Source organism: Asterias amurensis, chromosome 9 (genome assembly GCF_032118995.1).
Source record: "Asterias amurensis chromosome 9, ASM3211899v1".
NCBI classification, from domain to species: domain Eukaryota; kingdom Metazoa; phylum Echinodermata; class Asteroidea; order Forcipulatida; family Asteriidae; genus Asterias; species Asterias amurensis.
This window is the reverse complement of record NC_092656.1, coordinates 9,146,091-9,169,003: the sequence shown is the minus strand read 5'-3', so window position 1 is coordinate 9,169,003 and position 22,913 is coordinate 9,146,091. Positions and strand designations below refer to the sequence as shown.

The following is a 22,913-nucleotide window of genomic DNA, read 5'->3' as shown; positions in this document are numbered from 1 at the left end:
CTTAGTTAGGACTACCTTTGTGAAATCGACCCCTGGGGTCGATTTCACAAAGAGTTAGGACTAGTCCTATACTTAGGAGATACTTAGGAGATATACAAATTGCATGGACAGTCCTAAGTTAACTGGTCCTAACTCGAGATAAGACGAGTCCTAACTCTTTGTGAAATCCACCCATCTTTTGCAGCAGCAGCGGCAGAATTATGGAATAGTCTTCCGGACAGCATAAAACAGTTGCAAACAGTGAATTCATTTAAGAAAAAGCTAAAATAGAAAGCAATTATTTTTTGCAAAAGCCTTTAGTATTTCTCTCTGTTTCATCTGTACAATTTCCCTTCATGTAACTTCTTCTTGTCTTTACCTTACTTTAACTTCTTCTTGTCTCTATTACCCAACTTTAACTTCTTCTTGTCGTATTACCTAGCTTTAACTTCTCTCTTTTTTTAATCTCAAAGCGCAAAGAGATTTATATGTGATTGTGATATGCGCTGCACAAGAATGGTCCATCATTATTATTATTATTCAAAGATTTTGTTTTCTTCTGAAAGTTTGACCGTACTACAATTGGGTCAGAGTTAATTGCATTAATGATCTGACTGAACTCCCGATCAGATAGTAGGTTCTTATCCGAGGATCAACTTCTCAAGTAAGGGAGATCTGTGAAGAGGTTGTCCTACTTGTTTGAGTCTGAGATAAGGCCAAGTAAAAAGAAATACCAGTTGATTGTTCGTGTTTTTCCCAAAAAAGGAGTGCCTTTTATTTGTTATTTTTAAGGTGGCCGCCAAGCATTTTAATTCAAACTGCCCACAAATTTAATTCTTCAGTTTTAATAGAATGTAGTACAAATTCTAGTAAGTAAAAAATAAATTTAAAAAAAACACAGACAACTTGTCTGTTTGAAAATAAAATGGACATAGGATGAGGGAGGGGACGATAAACTTGTATTTGTTTTTATTTGGCCTAATGATTATTGTTCCCTGATTGCATTCTACATGACCAGGCTTGTCTTGATCTTCTTGATTTTGAATGAGATAATTATTGATAAGCTCCAACTGGAGCAACCCTCAGATTTTAAAGATTGAAATGAGGTTTTTTTAGTTGTGTGTTTTTGGGGTGCAGCTCAGATATAAGATTTTCATGGAATTAAAGACATTGGACACTATTGGTAATTGGCAAAGATCAGTCTTCTCACTTGGTGTGTCTCAACATATGCATAAAATAACAAACCTGTGAAAATTTGAGCTCAATCGGTCGTCGAAATTGCGAGATAATAATGAAAGAAAAATCACCCTTGTCACACGAAGTTGTGTGTTTTCAGATGCTTGATTTCGAGACCTCAAATTCTAAGTCTGAGTTCTCGAAATAAAATTCGTGGAAAATTACTTTTTTCTTGAAAACTACGCCTCTTCAGAGGGTGCCGTTTCTCACAATGTTTTATACCATCAACAGCTCCCCATTACTCGTTACCAAGTAAGGTTTTATGCTAATAACTATTTTGAGAAATTTCCACTGCATCTAAACAGAGTCTGTGATACTGGTGTGGTGGTCTCGGGGTGTGAACTTATAGCTGGTTTCAGTCTCTTGCCGCGTGTTTGGGGAGAAAAATACTTCTGCGGTTGGTCTTGGAATGAGTAGCCTGCCTACAATCACTCCGATAAATAAAACCCTGAAAGTGTTTTTATGTTTAGAAAATGGTGACCCGAAGATGGCAACAACAAAAAAAATAGCCTTCGTGGCACTTTTTCAAAATAATTACAAGAATTTAGTTCTTTCTACAAAAATGTTGATAGTTTTGGAGTGCTGTTTTTCAGAATCAGTGAAGCTGGACAATCTAATTTTTAAACAGCTATGAAGTTTAAATGGTAACCGTTTGTATTTCTCTCAATGTTTTGTGCCAACAGGAAAGACCTGCAGTGAGTAGAATTAATACGTTGGCTGCAGGGCTCCCTCTGTTGTCTGCATCAAAGCAGGCCAGGTCCAAAACACACTGCACCCTAATAGAGAATGGAGGTAAAACAAAAACGGTCAACTGGACTTCTCCAACGGTTACGTCAAAGAACTGCGTCCTGTGGTTATAGGTGGTCACATCACGCAGCGGGAAGCGAAGAAACAAAGAAAACGATCAGGTAGACATACATTATCTCTTGAGGGAGCATAGAGGTCCACTTATGGAAGAATGTCTCACATAATTGACCCGGATTCGGGTTCATGGGGGGTGGATCTGACCCATAGCAGGGTCAAGCTGACTTGGAAACTGGGTTCAAATAAATAGGATTTTGTGTTCGATTCTGCGTCAGTCTGACTCATTTCTGGGTTATTTTGACACCTATACCGGGTTATACTTTTGTTGAACCCGTCGTTTAACGGTGCTTCCAACGGCCGGGCGGACAGGCCCCGGGAGCCCAACCGAAAGCCGTAGTTCGATAGTTATTATGTCAAAAAATCCCCCATTGGTCTTATAAATCATGTGGGCTCTTTTTTTGAAAGCCAAGCAATGTTCATTCCAAGAACGTATTTATTTGTTTAAAGCCATGGACACTTTCGGAACAGAAAAAAAATAAAAGTTCACAGACCGATTGAGCCTAAACTTTCACAGGATTTTATTTAATATATAAGTTGTGATACACGAAGTGTGGGCCTTTGGACAATACTGTTTACCGATAATGTGCGATTGCTTTAAACCCCACTCCCATTTTTTTTTCAGGAACATAATAAGTATACCACCTCTAGTTACACCAAAACAATATCATCACATAGCCTTATACGCTCCCTCGTTTCGCGGATTATGATACTGTCGGCTTACTTTAGGTTGAATTACACTTTGGGATTATGACAGAGTGCAAAGCAATAGATACCCGACTTCATTTTGGTCTCAGCATTACAGTGTCGATATCGCCAACCCTCACTCAATTACCTTGAAATCAAATCCTCAAATCTGAGGCCGAAAGTGTGGATCAAGTCTCTGTTTTGAGGTGGGATATCGTAATCGTAAACTTGATTTCAAGTCTGAGATCGCGTTTATTTATCAGCATCAGCCACGAAAAACTCTCCCAAAGATAACCTATCGAATGCCATAACTCGTGATCGTAATACGATAGGTGGCTAATCCAAAAGAGGGCGCTATTTAAGGCGATAATGTTTTGGCTTTCGGTAGACTATCTAAAAGCCACGATCATAATAAGTGGTGAACCAAGTCTAAGGCTCGATCGGGTTTGTGTCGATCTAGTAATCATACAAAAACCGCCTGGTTTCAGACGCCTCAAAACACAGACTTCTCTCATGGTTATTGGAATGTCGCCCTCTCGTGGCATCGTAAGTTCATTTCAAACTTCGCCACCCCACTAATAAAGTAGGTGCAAAATGCTAAATAGTCATAAAGACACGAACAAACGTGAAGCCTCACAGCTTTTTACAGTAAAGGGAAAATTATTCATTTTGACTCTCGAACTTCTTTCCTCTGCTCAAGTTAAAATGGGGAGTCCCGGAGCCCGTCGAGTTATTATCCCTCCAAATAACAACAGAACACACGCCGGTGTGGCACGAGATTATGCGTGTCCCCCCCCCCCCCCCCCCCCCCGATATTCGGTGTATAAATCATGTGAGACACGGCTCCCTCTGAAGTACAGCAGTTTTTTGAGAAAGAAGCAATTTCTCACTAAAACATTTGAATTGAATTTGAGACCTCAGCTGAGGTCTCGAAATCAAAGCATCTGAAAGCACACAACTCAGCTCGTGCGACCAGGGTGTTTGTTTTGCCATTTTCTCTCGCAATTCACAGATTTGTTATTTCATGCATATGTTGGGATATACCAAGTGAGAATACTGGTCTTTGACAATTACCAATAGTGTCCAGTGCCTTTAAAGGCTTTGAGTACCTTTTCAAAATGTCCATAGATTTACATTAAAGTTATAGGGTTTGAAGATAATGATAGTGGAAAGCTTCCCTTCAAATATTACTTACTGAGGTGCTGTAGTTTTTGAGAAATGAGTAAAACAATGTCATGAAAATACGTTTGTAAATGATTAAAATAATTTTCGTCTCATGACATTGTTTTACTCATTTCCCAGAAACTACAGCACCTCAGCACGTAATATTTTCAGGGAAGCTTTCTACTATCATTATCTTCAAACTGTGTAAGTTTAGTGTAAATCTGTGGACATTGTGTTTTTTTGTCCTACAAAAGTAACATAGACCCTTTAATCAAAATCTCCTCTTTCCTGAAATATTGTAACCCAGGCGATGCAGCCATGGTGAGGATGTATACGTAGGGAATACGTCTACTGATAATGAGGAAATTGCAATTGGTGTTGCCTCAGACAATATTTGCACTGGACTCGAAGACTTGACGTTTAGGGCTGAATCATTAACATTAGGCCCCTCAAATGGAAGTAATACATTTTGCACTTCATAATTGCCGTCCAATCTATTGTGAGTTGGTGGAAAATTGCTCGTTGGGCATACGGGAGTGAGCATTGTGTGCAGAAATGAAAACTAGTTAATGCCATTAGTTTGTGACGTTTTCTATTTTCGCATTTTGACAGTCATTGCGGGTACCATGATAACGGGTAGTCCTACGGAGCGCGATGCACAAAACATACATCCTTGTGAACCATTCTTTCATCATCTTTTATTTGTCCCTGCACAAACAGTTTCCCAAAGACTTTGTACCCAACAAATGCACGACCCGGTCTTTAGAATTTTCATGTGGAAATGTTTACCTTTTGTTTTCCCTCTTTTGTTTTGACATTGGTCTCCATAAGTTACCGAAAATGAGTACACACACACACCGCCCCCGTCCCCCCCCCAAAAAAAAAAATAAGAATAATAATAATAAATAATAAAAATCAAGCATACAAAAAACGTTCACACAATTGAACGGTTCAATCTCCAGCAACATCACCAATACAGTCTTGAAATAAAGGCCTATTTTCCCGCCTATACCAGCAATATATGCAAACCAGATACGCCATGAGTTTATTACTTTTGGCCACGGGAAAAGGCCACGGGAAGCTTGTTTTTCTGTACTATAAAATTGCCATCCTTTTTTAAGGATGCCCTTTTTGTCTTTTTTTTTTTCGATTTTTAGAAGAAAAAGAAATTCCCCATTAAATTAACGCCATGAGTTTATACGTGAGAACCTTCACATAGAAATCAGCAAAAGACTGACGGTAGGCTTGTTTTATGTACTAAAAAATTTCCATCCTTTTTTAAAGGATTTCTTCTTTCTTTTCTTGAATTTTAGAAGTATAACAAATCCCCATTAAAAAGCACTACGCAGTGGCAAATTTGGATACAGAAAAAAAATTGCCATGGCCGGGTTTTTCAAGATCTGACAACGAGGGCAGTTCCAAAGTTCTCATTAATGATGGTGCTCATCAAAGGAGATTAGCCGTAAACTACAAATAGTCGGATAAAGTTAAAAGATAACACTGCTTGAAGTTTAAGATAAAAATGCGTTATTAAACTGATACCGAAAGGGAAACAAACTTTTCCACACTTAGAGTAAACGTCATTAAATTACTCATTCGTGAAATCATAGTATCAAACTATTTACTGTTATAAATTAAATTGGTTGTACGGAAGTACTTTGTGCTGGTACCCTGTTTCTGCTAGTAGGCTGTGAGTATAATTCTTCATCCATGTGTCCGACTCCCGGCTAAGTCTTTCTTGTCTAACTTTGGTCTTCTGGTGGAGGATAGAGTGTTACAAGGATATTACTTATAAGTTATATATCGACCCCAATGCGGGGCAGAAGGCACCTACACCCCCTCAAGTGTTCCCGTACCATAAAGGCAGTGGACACTATTGGTGATAACTCAAAATAGCAACAGGTTCACATTTAACTACACTTTTTCACATTTCTCTTCTTCTTTTTTAATACATAGCATTTTTTTTCTTAAAGTTGTCTCTAAAATAATAAAATCATGCTTTTTTTCTTCATAAAATATTGCTTGAGGCACAAAGTTAGAACCTGGTGAACTTTAAACATAAATGATTTACCTTTTTTTATTTATTCATTTTTGTTAGCAAACAAATTTACTCAAAATAATTATTAGCATAAAACCTCACTTGGTAACGAGCAATGGGGAGAGGTTGATATTAAAACATATTGACATATTGTGAGAAACGGCTCTCTCTGAAGTGACTTAGTTTTCAAGAAAGAAGTCATTTTTCACGAGTTTGATTTCGAGACCTAAAGTTTAGAATTTGAGGTCTCGAAATCAAGCATCTGAAAGCACACAACTTTGTGTGACAAGGGTGTTTTTTCTATCATTATTATCTCGCATTTTCGACGACCGATTGAGCTCAAACTTTCACATGTTTGTTATTTTATGCATTATGTTGAGATAAACCAAATGAAAAGACTGGTCTTTGACAATTACCAATAGTGTCCAGTGTCTTTAACACACTAATTTCCTCCCGTACTGAATCCCATCCCCCTAAAAATCCTCTAAATGCTGAATATCAAACACACAATAAAGACACAACACCAAGCCCCATATTGAGCACAATGTTGAGGTGTCCAAACTGGGAATAGTGGCTATTAGATTGGAAGTTTCTTTGTTTCCCAAGCTATCCTTAAAGACAGTGGACACTATTGCATGGCAATTGTCAAAGACCAGTCTTCTCACTTGCTGCATCTCATCATATGCATGAAATTTTGAGAAAAACCTTTGAAAATTTGAGCTCAATCGGTCATCGAAGTTGCGAGATACTAATGTAAGCAACCCTAGTCACACAAAGTTGTGTGCTTTCTGATGCTTGATTTCGAGACCTTCTAAATCTGAGGTCTCGAAATCAAATTCGAGGACAATTACTTCTTTTTCGAAAACTACGTTACTTCAGAGGGAGCTGTTTCTCACAACGTTTTATTCCACCAACCTCTCCCCATTACTCTTTACCAAGAAAGGTTTTATACTAATAATTATTTTGAGTAATTACCAATAGTGTCCACCGCCTTTAAACATTTTACATTTTACCAGTAAATGGTTCAAGACCTTTTTAATTCAAAATCTGGTATAAAGAATGTACACGCTTTTTAATAAGCCCGTCACTGTCGTATTCTTTTACCTTTCTCAAAAACCCCAAATTGGTTTAAGAATTTGTTTACTCAAAATTTAGTATAAGGTACAAGATTTTATATCAGCCTAAACAACTGTTCTCGTATGTTCTCACTCCTCTCTCAGAAACGTCACATTTCAAGAAAGCGTCGGACTGCTCTTTTCAAAAGGCTTAGCAGTGACTGTTTGACCTTCAGAGGTAAGTTGGTTTTGAATTGGTTTCTCAGAAAAAAATGCAAAACTTGAAACTACATATTGAGAAAGGATGCGACTGTTTGCATTGTATAGAGCTGTCTAAGACCACAGTTGCTGCGTATGACTAGTATCGCACTCTACAAAAGTATTGACCTTGCCTTGTATAAAACCGAACAGCCACGCCAATGTTTTTCTGTAAAATTACCAGGGTAAGTTTGCCTGGATATTTAGCTGATACGGTCAACAAACTTTCCAGCAACTCAAAAAGTTGTTTGCCCCCTTTTTCCACGCTTGATGGGTCGTATCCCAATAATATGTTTTGAACGGAATTTGTAAAACGCGTATCGTTGTTTAATTGCTTTATCTCTGCGACTGAACTTATGCAGGCAGTATCAACCTCGGACAAGGATTATTTTTTCTTCGGGGTAAACAAACTATTTGACTCATTTTTAAACTTGCTGGTTAATCTAGAAATGTTAGCAAATGATCACTATCGCTCAATTGAAGATGGGTAATAATGTGCTCTCTTTCAAGGCAATGATTAAATTATTAACCTGTAATGCCAGAGTGAAAAAAAAAAAAAAAAAATGTAATTCGGTAAATATTTGCGACACTGAGTTGCCCGCATCAGATGTGGAACTCAAAAGAGACATTTATTTAGTGTTCGATTGCGGGCATGTTGTATCCCCAAATGTGTCTGCGTTGTGTAATTCGAATCTATGTAACTATTAGGGCTAGGATAGTTTGTTAAATACACTGGACACTATTGGTAATTGTCAAAGACCAGTCTTCACACTTGGTGTATCTCAACATATGGATAAAATAACACACCTGTGAAAATTTGAGCTCAATTGGTCGTCGAAGTTTCGAGATAATAATGAAAGAAAAAACACCCTTGTCACACGAAGTTTTAGATGGTTGCGTTTAGATGGTTGATTTTGAAACCTCAAATTCTAAATCTGAGGTCTCGAAATCAAACTTGGTGGAAAATTACTTCTTTCTCGAAATCTACGTCCCTTCAGAGGGAGCTGTTTCTCACAATGTTTTTAACTATCAATCTCTCCCCTTTACTCATTACCAAGTAAGGTTTTATGCTGACAATTATTTTAAGTAATTTACCAATAGTGTCCACTGCCTTTAATGTTTCATTGTAAATGCCACAGCCATCATGCATGCGATCAATACCGTAGAATCATGACATTCAGTTAAATTAATGTAAAAACACAATTCTTGAACATTAAAAAAAAGTTGCTATGCAAGAGATGGAATGTAAATGTTCAAAATGATGCTTTGCGCCTCAAAAAAGCCTCTTTGTAAAAAAAGAAAATAGTAATCACAGACACAGGCGAAAATATCACATGCAGCAACCACAAAGTATAATGTCTTCAAAAAAACAAAATTCTCAACACAAAATCTTAACAAATGTTGGAACACATACCGTTTTTACTTCAATCTACACGTAAAGTTTATTTTTCAAGGAATTAATCACGAATAATATTTACTCCAATCAGGCTCCAAAGTGTTTGAAAGAACAATGAATGGGCCGTCATACAGAGTGGGCTAATTAATTTACGTAGCCCATTAACATAACTCATTTACATTACTCATTACCATAAAAGAAAGGATTCTTGTAAATATATATATATATATATTTTTTTTTTAAAGAACACAATGTATTTAAGGTTGCACAAAGAAGTCATATATAATACAATAGGTTTGTTAACAATAAGGGGTGAGGCAATTCAATGTTGTCAGCTGAATTGAATTTAATAATTGCTGCATTTCACTTTCTTTTAAGAAACAACTAAACAACGTTCAGAGCTCGGCCTCGGTAAAATTCCATTAGAAAAGTAAATGCTTAGACTCATTCTATGGCAAACAATGATCAGTGCCAGAGTGGGACATTGTTGACTTATGAAACACAGCACAGACGTCATCAAAATTAATTGATTCATTAATACACCATCTGCTGAAATCATATTATTACTTGGGATGCAATAACTGATGACGGCAACCGCCGTGATAATGCACCGATTAAGTGGGTGCCTCAAGAGACGTTAATAAAAATGCAGCCATGTTGGTTTTCTTCTATTCAGTTCCATAAGCTAAATTGAGGTATGGTTGACACAAGACACATGGTTTGGGTAAAGTCTGTAAACACCTTAACCAAACAGTGCACTCCTTCAGTTTCCACCATGCATAAAACAAAATGCTAATGAGTATTTGACAAACTAAGGTTGGGCTACTTCAGCGAGATTTGGAGCAGTGGCACTTTGAACAGTGCTTCAGCAACCAAACAGCACGGAGCTGGAGAGTGAACCGTGATTCTGAAAACGCCCATTAATTTAACCACGGAGGGCAAAACAATGGTGTGGTCCCAAGGAAGTGACAACTTATCTTCCTTTCTAACTGTGTTTACAGGGAGCTTCACCTAGCTCATTCACCTCTCTTGAATTTCGGCACAATCACAAAACAACATAGATCTAGATAATGTATAATATGCTCATCTGCAAACTTCCCCACACAAAAACAATAAATTATCATTTAAACAAACATTTATATTCAAATATATACTGACAGCAAACATTTACAGCAACCACAAGGTGAGATGAGAAGTCAAGAAAATTGATCTGAGAAAACTGATAAACAATAATTATTGTAATCGGAGGGAGGAAAACCCTAACACGTACAAATGTATGAGATAACCAACTCATAACTCTATGGTTTTATTTACTAGCTAAGTAGCCTACAGTTACTTTCGTTTTCTTACCACAACCAAATCGAAGAAAAGATTTAAACTGGCAATGAGGAAATGAAATAAACAACATCTTAATAAACACAACAACAACAACAACACATCCAGAACAACAATTTATACATAAAAGAGTACCGTAATTACCGAAAACTGGTCCTAGTTCCATAATTCAATTACGGGGAACGTAATGTCATGCAATGAAATTAGAGACAGCTTTAAAAGGATAATGAATAAAAAATACTTTAAATATCAAACTTAAATATGCCTTCTTCTTCTCCTTCTTCTTCTTTGATAATAACTTAATGTCCACAATTTTTGCTAACAAGTTAATCAAAACTCAAATGGTGCACTTGTCACGGACGAAAAAAAAACATGTTGTGCTAATTAATGCCAGAGTGACAATAATAGTAAACATCTTATATAAGGGGATATTTTTCCAAAATATAATTTCAAGTAACGTACCCGAGATTAAAGTTGTGTGTTCGGTTTGAATAAGTTCAGTTTACACACAGATAACAACATAATATTAATAGGCCTATCCTAATTGTTTTATTTGTACATTTATTTATCTGTGTGCACATTGTGTCTTGAATGAAACACAGTTTGCAATCCTAACTTTATTCCAATCTGGAAACCCAAACAAACACATAAATATATAGGCACACAGAATAAAGGCTAGGTAGATATTTTTACTGGCCACAATAATGAGTAAAATATATTAACTGATATATTCTCACAAAACATACCAACAAGAATAAAATATTATCTGGAAAAAAATTTACAAAGAGTTAGGACCAGTCCTAACTTAGGACTAGTCCTAGAAGATATAGAAATTCCATGGATAGTCCTAAGTTAGGACGAGTAACTGGTCCTAACTCGAGATAAGACTAGTCCTAACTCTTTGTGAAATCCACCCCTGGACACCTGTTGTTATTCAAATATTGTCTGCCACAAACTAACAATATTATGCTATTGGCATAACTACGAATGCAGTGTTTGTGTTTACGCCAGACACCGTGTCTGTCTTTAAATAAGAATCTAACTCATGTGGAAATGAAATCTAAACAGGGCATAGTGTTTGACTTTGAGGTTCATGGCAGCAGCTTGGGTTTATTTTGATACCTCAAAATCCAGGGTTTGGTTTTTACAAAGAGTTAAAGGCAGTGGACACTATTGGTAAATGTCAAAGACTATCCTTACTAGTTGGTACATCTCAACATAGTGCATAAAATAACTAACCTGTGAAAATTTGAGTCCAATCGGTCATCGAAATGCGAGATAAAAATGAAAGAAGACAATATTCTTGTCACGCGAAGGTGTGTGCGTTAAGATGGTTAATTTCGAGACCTCAAGTTCTAAATCTGCGGTCTCGAAATCAAATTCGTGGAAAATTACTTCTTTCTCGAAAATTTGGCACAATGTTTCATACCATCTCCCCATCATCACTCGTCACCAAGAAAGGTTTTATGCTAATAATTATTTTGAGTAATTACCAATAGTGTCCACTGCTTTTAAGACTAGTCTTATCTCGAGTTGGAACGAGTTTCCCGTACTAGCTTAGGACTAGCCTTAAGTTTTGAAAATGTCCTAGTCCAAGGTTAGGACTCTAGTACTAAGTCTTTGTAAAGTCGATCCCAGGCCTTGCATATTCTTAAATCAAGTTTGCAGTAATACAGCCTCTCCGCTCTGGAAGATAAAGCCTTTTTTACCATTTTCTATAGAACCCCCTGAGCAGACTAAATAGACAGAGAACCAAAACCAGACGAACCCAGCCCCCAGGCGCTATAACAGAGTTATGTTAACACGAGCAAGGGCAAACAACACAGTGCTGCATAATTATGAATTCACAATAGAAGATTGCGAGAGTACTTTTACATGTATATGATGTTAACAGACAGTAATTTCTGTCGTGCATAATATACGGGCTTAGACTAGGCTTACAAATAATACCACAAGTCATCTATATGCGTTGGTCAGTTTATAGACTAACTTCTGAAATAAAAACCTATTAAAGGAACACGTTGCCTTGGATCGGACGAGTTGGTCAAAACAAAAGCGTTTGTAACCGTTTTTTATATAATGCATATGGTTGGAAAGATGTTTTAAAAGTAGAATACAATGATCCGCACAAGTTTGCCTCGAAATTGCGTGGTTTTCCTTCTACTGTGCGAACTAACACGGTCGGCCATTTATGGGAGTCAAAATTTTGACCCCCATAAATGGCCGACGTGTTAGTCGACAAGGTAAAGGGAAAACCACGCAATTTCGAGGCATGTTTGTGTGGATCATTATATTCTACTTTTACAACATCTTTTCAGCCATATGCATTTTATAAAAAACGGTTACAAACGCTTTCCAAAGACCAACTCGACCGATCCAAGGCAATGTGTTCCTTTAATCAAACCACAAAACCGTGACAGAGCTTTGTTGATATATACGAATAAATTACTAGGGCAGAACCATTGCCTCTGGGGCTTATTCATCAGCCTTTTAAGTTCAGGGCAGTATTTATAGTTGCCCGTGGATACTTTTTTATATTTTCCATTGGATTGTTGTGTAGATGAATGGTATTCTACTTTCCTAGACATGTTTGTCACATAAACATGTTTGTCACAAAGTCCGCAATATAGTGGGCTGATAGTGGAAATAGTTGAGGGTTCCAAAGGTCGTTGTCATAGCATGGAATATGGCATACAGGCACGAGTAAGATATTTTGGCTGAAATGGCTATCCGAGTTCGTCCTATGAACAAATAACAGAAAAACAAGCACTAACAGCTTATTGTCAAAATAAGTATTGGCCTTTTCTCAAAAAAACACGTGGGAATTGCCCATATTCATTTTAATGAAAACGAAATTGGGCCAACACAGGTGTTTTGTTTTTTTGAAGAAAAAAAAGCTATGTCAGCTTAATTGAAAACAACCATGCTTGAACCAAAATCACATGGCACAAATCACGACGTCACAGTTGAACACTGCTGTTCTACAACCAGTACACTCCTGAACTTTTCAAACCGTTATCGATTAAGTAGACCTTCCTTTAGGTGAAGGTTTAATGGCGATAAGCCATGCAAGTCATAGGAAGAGTCAAATTGTAATAACAATGGGGTTAGGGTCAATGCGATTATTTGTGGTTTACTAACTCACTGATGGCCAAGGCTATTCTTTGAGCGACTACAAAGTATTCAAGGAGTTCTGTAGCACAATACAACATATGGACAAGTCAAAAACCACTAGAATCGGAATGTGGCAGCCATTTTTAGATAATGGTGGACACAATACTACAACACTATTAGGTTTGGGTGGATTTGTTTGTGTATTTTATTACCAAAACCAAACAGTGCACTCCGATTGGTCCGCCATACCTCATAAAAAGCTAATAGTCGTATTTTGATCATTTTGTGGATGAATTATGACATTTCACCCGATTAGAATGTCCACAAGCCTACCAGCTAACTATAGTATTCCACAAGGCAAAACTTAATTTGATTAGCATTAACCATTGTGAACATTATTAAGTCGTCAAAGTACTAGACTGGTTGCCTCTCAGCCTCGGTTTGGTTACACTGAGCTCAATGAAATAATGAAAATGGCCACGCCCTTAACCTTATTAAAGTATCAATAAAAAAATCCTTCTTGAAACTACGGAGGTTTTCTAACTCATGTTTATCTCGTTCTGTATCACTTCCTTTGGGCCAAGTGATAAGTTAATTACCTACGAACGTCTGTATCAAGACATGCCCTCAATCCAATTTGGAAAAGTACATCTTGAACTGACTCAAAATCAAATTAGAAGGTAAGCTTACAGGGGCATTCTGCGAGTAAACGGCATTTTAATTGTGACGTAGGGTTTCTATACATGCGCTGATCAAATTAGCTTATGCTAATTTGGCTAAACTAGGTGAATTGGTAACTCAAATCTGTTATGTAAAAAGCTACTTTAGCTTTTTCATATAATACCCTTTCCCCCACTTGCTCTCTGTACATGCGCTTGATAGACCGATGCTGAAGGATGTACAAAGTGTATTGACACAAATTATATTTGCATATCTAAATAATAAGTTAGCCATTTGCTGTAAAGAAGGGGGCTTGTACATGTTGGCTGATGTATTTTTGAAGTTTGCTCGGATTTGTGTTAGCCTGTGATAAGCATAGCCACTGAATTGTGACGTGTGCCAAATCATGGTGGAAATTTTGCAACTGGAACTAACTCAAAGTTGAAAGGTTTGAAGGAAGGGGGACTTGGCTAATGGTGCACTGAAAGTCTGTTACGAACACTGTAAAAGTGTACTTGTCATGTGTTGAGTGTTTGTATATGCTGCAAACCCATAAGGATGTGCCTTCCCGATTCAAAGCACAATGCAATACTGAAGACATAGTTCTCGGTGTGCCCAAACCACAAACAGAATAGCTGATGTCATATGGACACATTGACAAGAAAATGTAGATTTTTTCAAGTTCAAATCAACATAATATGTTTCTGTTTCACTGGTGTTCGTGTAAATATTACTAAGACAATATTCACACTGTCAAAACCCAACTTCCAATGTCAATGTTCACAAATAAACCAAGAGCGATTGATGAACATGCGACATTGTATTGTCAGAGTTATAGCACCTTGTTTAAGGTTGGTAGTATTAACTTTGAGTTTAGTTATAACTTTACATAAACGGTTTTAACAGAATAACACAAAATAACACACATTTTCTGCATTTTTGTAGCTCCATCAAGCCTAATACTCAGTTTGCATTGGTTCACATTTTGTGTTTATTTTAGTTAACTTACACAACCCAATCAGTTCGAGTCTTCACTCTCCTCTGGTCGAAGTCTCATCTTATACATGGCTTGGTAGTAAGGAGTTGTAAATTCGATGGCCTCTCTGACATCAGGCTGCAGTTCAGACATTTCCACTTTCTTTTTCGGTGTGGGCTTCCGGAAACCGGAGCTGTTCAGAGCGGCATTGTACCACCCCATCAGGCGGTTCGTGGCCCGCAGGACGCGGGGACAGTGCCACTTGAGTGACCCTACCTTTGCCGGGTTCCAATGCATCATTTGCTCATCGAATGGGATCCCAGTGGCCAGGCAATACTGTTTCAACATACCCTCCGGGTCACTGAGGAGATCGTCCGCGTCGATGACTATAGGTGTCTTCCGATATTTGTGCTCGACGTACTCGAAGAGGTCGTAGAGTTCCTTGATGGTGTACCCATCGGCCGGGATGCACCCAGTGATGTCTGTGCCGACCACCATCTTGGTTATCCGGGAGGCCTCAAGGCGGGGTTTCAGAGACGTGAAGACCTTCACGGGATCCCGGATCAGGAAGGTGTGTACAAAGTCCTCGGGAATATCTTCGAGATGCCCTGCCACCGCGAAGCCGAAATCCTTGGCGAAGATCACACTGGCTGACTGGTTTTTCTGTGATGCTTTCTCCAGTTTCTCCTTGACGCGGGAGTGGGAAAGCGTAGGCGCTAGAGACGGTATGAACTTCAGCCACATTCGCTCCGGACCGAATAGATACGCTGCAGTGTACATCTCGTTATAGACATCAGACCCATCCAAGGCAATGATGGACCGCTCAAAGACAGTGGACAGCGATCTTGGAGCAGACCACAGCATCACTTTAGCCGTTGTTGTTGTTGTTGTTTTGTTTTTTGTTTTGCTGTCATCACCAGTCCATGCCATTCTGGCCGAGTTCATCCCATCTGTGTGACTCGGCGACACCGTCTTCCCTTGCATGCTCATGGCACTCAAAGACCTCTCTCTTCTAACTGTGTTTGACATAGTGACGTCAGGTAGAAGTACAGCGTTCGGACTGAACGATATTTTGTAACGTCTCACCTCACATCCGACTTGTAACAGTCGCGGATCTTGTCAAGTTGCCCGTCAGCCTCCTCTTAATCTCACGACAAAAATGCGAGAATAATCACCGTTTGTGTCAAATTATAGAGATTGTGGACACCGAACTGGAGTGAAACGCACACTAATTCACTTTCCTGAGCATTCGTGGGTGTGTGATAGTCGCTCAATGATATGTGGTCAAAGTCTGCTCTCTGACAAAAGCTGGTTTACCGTGGCACCCGTGTTTCCCTATGCACCCATACAACAGCGTGCCCTGTCCTTGGTGGCGGTGACGTCAGAACTATTCAACTGTTCAATCTTTCTGGCTGGTGCACATTGCGTAATCATTGTTCTGCACCGAAAACTGCTGCTTTGCGAAACATATTGATTTTTCGAATAATGTCCAGTCGCCTGTTTCATTGTCATTTAGTTGACTCTTCGCTGTGAAGTACCTAGAGCTGTAAGAGGGAACGTATAAATTGTACGTTATTAGAAAGCGTGCATTGGACTGTGACACTGCACAGTCTGGATATTTCTTAAAGGCACTGGACACTTTTGGTAATTACTAAAAAATAATGTTTAGCAAAAAAACTTACTTGGTCACGAGCAATGTAGAGCTTCTGATAAAACATTGTGATAAAAGGCTCACTCTGAATAGACCCCTTTACAGATAGGGAAAAAACAATGCATTCCGGGATAGGATGCGATGTTTTAGGATGTTCGTCACGCAAAAAACGTGCATAGCTTACTCGTAAACTCTCCCAGAATGCATCATAATCACCACTTCTGGTATATCTGTAAAGGGGTCTATGAAGTAACGCATACTTTGAATGAAGTAACGCATCTGAAAAGGCACACAATAAAATGTGTGCCACAATGGTGTCATTTCTTTCATTATTTTATTCAAACTTCTGATGGCCAATGAGCCAAAGGTTTCACAGTTATTATGTTACATATCTGTACCCTCTGTATGGATACACCTCGTGAGAACTGTTTGGGTTTTTTTTGTTTCTCTCTTTTTTTTTTTACAATTACCAACGCGTCAATGGCTTTAAAGACAGTGGACACTATTGGTAATTGTCAAAGACCATTCTTCTCACTTGGTGTATCTCAACATATGCAAAAAATAACAAACCTGCGAGATAATAATAAAAGAAAAAACGCCCTTGTTGCACAAAGTTGTGTGCTTCCTGATGCTTGATTTCGAGACCTCCTCAATTTCTAGAGAGAGCCGTTTCTCACCATGTTGTATAAAATCGTTTCCAAGTAAGATGTTATGCTAAAAAATATTTTGAGTAATTACCAATAGTGTCCACTGCCTTTAAGTTATGATAATTTTCCAGGGTATGGTAATGTTTTATATTGCTTGTAGTTCAACCATGACTTTTTTACACTCAATGAACTCAGCGTTCACCGTGATCAACAGAGTTTCATCCATAGATTAAAAAAACAAAAATAAGTCTAGAGATTTGCTGAATAATTTGCTAAGATATCCAGCTTAGAAACCTAGACCAGCCTGTTCCAGTCTTGTGTTTTATTTGCACGGGTGATTAAGCTATGTTGAGTTTGTGACGTAATTTTTATACGGGCTTTAGATAGACAATCGTTCACGAAGGAGGTCATCAAACTTTGGCCGTTATGTTCATCGGATCGATGTCTCTTTGTTGAGTTACCCCACTGAGACCAATGGTGGTTCAAACAACAATTGTTAGCTAGACTTGTAGACAAGTCGTTAAAATGTCGATGTCAGATAGCTTTCAGAATCTCTCCGCGGTTCTCGTGACACTGTTCCCGTGAGACTACCTCTCTCGTCAACAAGTCTAATACTGAGCTGGGCCCAATTTCAATGAGCTGCTAAGCACAAACATTTCCTTAGCATGAAATTTCTTCCTTGATAAAAACAGGATTACAATCCGAATTTCCACGTGACTTTCAGGATAAGCAAATAACAGCTGAATACCAGTACCAAGCAATATGCAACGATTGGAAATTCGGTTGTTAATCCTGTTTTTATCAAGAAAGAAATTTCATGCTAAGCAATTTTTTCTGCTTAGCAGCTCTATGAAATTGGGCCCTGGTTGCAAACTTCTCACCAGCCCAAATAATGACTCATGCATGATATACATGTACAATGCAAGCTCCTTTTTAATTTTTACAGAGCCAATTCACAAGAAGTAAAACCCGCGATAAATGAGGGCTCGCACCAATATTTCCAATGAATATCCAGGGGACGTTACCAAGGGACGTTACTCTAAATGCAAAAGAGTGAATAGACAACTCGAAATGTAAAGAGAGTAGAGTGACTTTGCTGAGGTCGAAACGTGAGGGCACTATATTGGCACTTTTGTGCCAATTCACAAAACATGCCTACTTTTTATTGTTAAAAAAAATGCCTCCGGCTCATGTGGGTACGTGCGTGCAAGCTCAATCCCATCACCCTGGATCTCATGGCAAACTCCACTGACTCCTGTTTCAACAAAAATATTGACTTCTAGGCTATCCTTCTCATGTTCAATGCCTGTCCATAAACAAGCCCCTAATTAATTCAATCATGGACATGCAGCAAGCTAATGGGGCTGGATGAGAGAACTTGGGTGTGTAGAAATAACTCATGACATAACCATTTTGCCAAGAAAGCGTCTCGTCGTCGCATTTGCAGATAGAGCCATCTCAGTCTAGACCCAAACTCTGGAATAGACTTCCAGATCACATCAGGGACCCAAGTTTGTTGTTTTCAAGGTGGGCGGTGCCGGGCGGACCTGCCCAAAGCTAACATTTCGCCCAGCACTATGAGAGCAAAAGACACTGTTGCCAATCAGCACTGTCCCCATGAACTGCTCACCCTTGGTGGACTAAATTTGATTTTATAGAGCCCATCACTAAATTTTGTCTAGCTAGAACCATAAAGAAAGGATGGTACAACCATGGACACAACATCTTTCAACACATAAAAGACACGTGAAAACCCATTATATTTTAGGAGGTCTCTGACATTTTTTTTATGTCTTATTTATGTCTTATGTTCCTTATCGGCGCCTTTGAGCAAACCTTTGATTCAGGCGCTTTGTCAATAATGTTGAATCTTGTTGATTGATTGATTGCTCGTTTCTATCGCTTGTGAACACCAGCACAAAAGTCATTCACATTCCTCATGAGCTCCCTATAACTGTGCTATATGACAGCCTCCTTAAAGACACTGGACACTATTGGTAATTACTCAAATCAATTATCATCATAAAACCTTACTTGATTACGAGTAATGGGGAGAGGTTGATGGTATAAAACATTGTGAGTAATAGCTCCCTCTAAAGTGACGTAGTTTTCGAGAAAGAAGTAATTTTCCACGAATTTGATTTTGAGACCTCAAGTTTAGAATTTGAGGTCTCGAAATCAAGCATCAGAAAGCACACAACTTCGTGCGACAAGGGTGTTTTTTCTTTCATTATTATCTCGCAAATTCGACGACCGATTGAGCTCAAATTGTCACAGGTTTGTTATTTTATGCATATGTTGAGATACACCAACTATTAAGACTAGTCTTTGACAATTACCAATAGTGTCCACTGTCTTTAAAGACACTGGACACTATTAGTAATTGTCAAAGACCAGTCCTCTCACTTGGTAAATCTCAACATATGCATAATATAACAAACCTGTGAAAAATTTGAGCTCAATTGGTCATCGAAGTTGCGAGAATGAATTAAAGAAGAAAAACACCCTTGTCACACGAATTTGTGTGCTTTCGGACCTCAAATTATAAATGCTTTCTTGAAAACTGCATTACTTCAGAGGGAGCCGTTTCTCACATTGTTTTATACTATCAACAGCTCACCGTTACTCGTTAAAGTAAGGTTTCATGTTAATGATTTATTTGAGTAATAACCAATAGTGTCCACTGCCTTTAACAGCAATTATAGTGACAAAACACTGCACAAGGACTCACCGCGGAAGTAAAAGAAAGGAAATTATAACAGGCGAGGTGAGACAAGTGCCACTCTGGTCAAAGGGGAAAGTATACCGGTGTCGCATGCAATTATGTCCTCTATGCAATACTATCCGGAGAACATCATTGCATATGCAATAATGTCCGCCGGACGGTTTTGCATATGCAAGTGTGTCCGCCTAGACGCTGCTGCATGATGCAATTAAGTCCGCCCGGACACATTTGCATATGCAGTTGTGTCCGCCCCGTGCAAAACCGTCCTTGCAGTAAATTAAACGTCCTTGGTCGACGGAACACGTTCGCACTTTTTTCAACATGCACTTATAGTTAAGAATTTTTAAAAAAAACCGGCCCCTCTGAAGAAACACATAGTTGTTGAGAAAGAGATTTCACTCCAATATTAAATGACTTCACACGTGAAGCCTTTTTAGGCATCAGAAACACAAATTAATTTTTGTGCAACTAGGGTGATTTTCTTTTATTACTTTCTTGCAACTTCGATGACCAATTATTCACCCCATTTTCTTTTTACATATACGCTGGACACCAAGTGAGAATACTGGTCTTTGACAGTGTGGCATGGAGGTAGAATTCTACATCCATGCTTAAGGTGTCCAGTGGTCGATTTCACATAGATAGTCCTAACCCAAGTCCTGGGACTCTTTAGAAGATAGCCTGTAATAAAAACGTGTAAGGCTAGTCCTACGGTCAGCACAGGACGAGTACGTAACTCATAAGACTAGTCTCAATTCTGAGTGATATTCACCCAGTGCCTTTAACGCGTTCAACCAAATAAGTCGATTGTCAGACCGAGTCGACCAAGGCGGGCTATATTGTTTGACTTCAAGGAAAGTCAATTGTGTATAAGACTTTGGAGACGTCGCCATCCGTCATACATTGGATTGTCACATACTAAATGGGGCTCAATACGTGGCGTGATGTTGCACCACGCCCTTCCCATTGTGTTTTCATCTTGTTCTTGGAATCTCGGGAATTCTGTAGAAGATTTGAGAGGGGTGTAGTTTTGTAAAAGAGGAAAAGCGTGTTTAAATTTCCCCTGTGGTTAAAGTATAAGCACATTTTTGGGGGGGACACCCTCTGCAATGTATGGTCGCAGACTTAGCAATCTCGTCTGGCCCCTGTCCAATTCTACCTCCATGCCCTGTCCAATGCTTTTTGGTACGCTTGAGGCTCTTGCCTGGTTAGCCTTAGTGGCTTGGACAGTTTCGAAGAGCCGCGATCCCAAGCGACTGGAAGGAGAGACCACACGCACTGGCTTTGCCACTCGACTCGCGCCCGTGGTCTCCACTTCCAGTCGCTTGGGATCGCGGCTCACCGGGCCAAGGATGCCTTGACAAAAAGCTAGCTAGAGGGCGGGCGGCTTATACACAAAGTGATAATTTTCCTTCCTCGATTTTGCAAGACCTGCGGGTCAGATGAAAACTCGAAGTTCACAGGTTGGTGTAGGCAAAAGTTCTATGGTGCATTTGAAAGAGAGTACAAACTGGGGGGGGGGGCATATTATAATAGGCCTAAATCTCCGTTTTTGAATGTATCTGTTTTTTCGCCATTTCAGTTATTAATGTAATGTTTTACTCAGATGTTTAATTAATTTTAAGTAACTGTTCTCCTCCATATCAGAGTGAACAGTACTTCTACCTCCCCGTTTTTCTGTGTAAGATTTAGGCCATTTTAAATAGTAATGTAATGTTTTACTCCAAATTTAAAACTAAAGTAACTGTTCATGTAACTCTGCTGCTGGCAGCGAACTGAATAGATTTTTAATAAACCATTGAATGAAATGAAATGAATTTACCTGTGTATTACGGTCTCGAACCGAACCTGCTCCAGTTTGGTCACATCGGATACTAAAGGTTCATAGTTTTGCAATCTCCAAAAAAAAAGCCCAAATAAGGCATATAATTCGCGTCACTACGATAGACTTATCGGCAAAAAGTTATTAGATAACTATTCTGTAATCTATATCAAAGTTTGATGAACGGGTTGTGCTCTCTTGTGTACTTTGGTCCTGCATGGTGGAAAATTTCTCAATCTACTGCTAACGCGTGCACTGATGAGCAACGTTCAATAACCGAACAATGTTTTGTAGTTGATTTCTTATATCAATCATCTGTGAATGTATTCAGTTTTTCTTAAAGCCATTGGACACTTTCGGTAAACAGTATTGTCCAAGGCCCACACTTCGTGTATCACAACTTATATATAAAAATAATAACACACCTGTGAAAATTTAGGCTCAATTGGTCATCGGAGTCGGGAGAAAATAACGGGAAAACCCACCCTTGTTTCCGCATGTTTCGCCGTGTCATGACATGTGTTAAAAATAAATCCGTAATTCTCGATATCTAGAATTGATATTGTTTTAATGTTTTCTCAAAAACTAAAGCATTTCATGGAATCATATTTCAAGAGAGGTCTTTCATCATTGCCTTCTGTAAACCCTGTGAGTTATTTGTAAACCTGTGACCTTTAAAAAAAAATTTCTATTCCGAAAGTGTCAATAATGGCTTATGTTTTCCCTCTCCACCTTTGAATTTTGCTTTTCAACCTTTTGAGAATGAACCAGCCCCTTCCCTCTATAAGCCTTTTTGAGATATGGCGGACACAATGCTACAACACTATAAGGTTTGGGTAAATTTGTGTGTTTACACCCAAACCAAACAGTACACTCCTATCACGTCCGCCATACCTCAACAAGGCTTTATAAGCCTCCCCTCGTACCTCATCATTCATCCGGCTTTTTCTGTTTTCTCTATTCCTTTTATTAGTCACTCTCTCCTTACATTTCATTCGAGTTGTTCTTTTGGTACTTAAGTACGTAATTTCCCCATTTTTCTCATTCAAATGTTAGCCTGGATGGCTATGGTACATGTCAATAAGGAAACGAGAGACTATTCATAACTTAATTGCAAAGAAAAGCGCTCACGTTGTTTGCGTTTCATAACAGATCAAAACAATGTACTCTGTATAGAGGTCTACAGAAACTGTTTCAGATCAGTCACAACACCGCCATATACCAACATATTCTTGTGTCACAGCTTTCACATAACATTACAAACATGTAGGCCTAAATGGGCCAATATGGGTATTCCCCATTTACAAGG

General features: G+C 38.7%; 1 protein-coding gene across 1 annotated transcript; it reads right to left on the bottom strand.

The window, feature by feature from the left end:
• Positions 1-8,700: 8,700 nt before the first annotated feature.
• On the bottom strand, positions 8,701-16,254 carry LOC139941653 (uncharacterized). Its single transcript, XM_071938249.1, has one exon. The coding sequence runs from the start codon at positions 15,786-15,788 to the stop codon at positions 14,802-14,804; it is 987 nt and encodes a 328-aa protein (XP_071794350.1). The 5' UTR covers positions 15,789-16,254; the 3' UTR covers positions 8,701-14,801.
• Between the last annotated feature and the right edge of the window lie 6,659 nt (positions 16,255-22,913).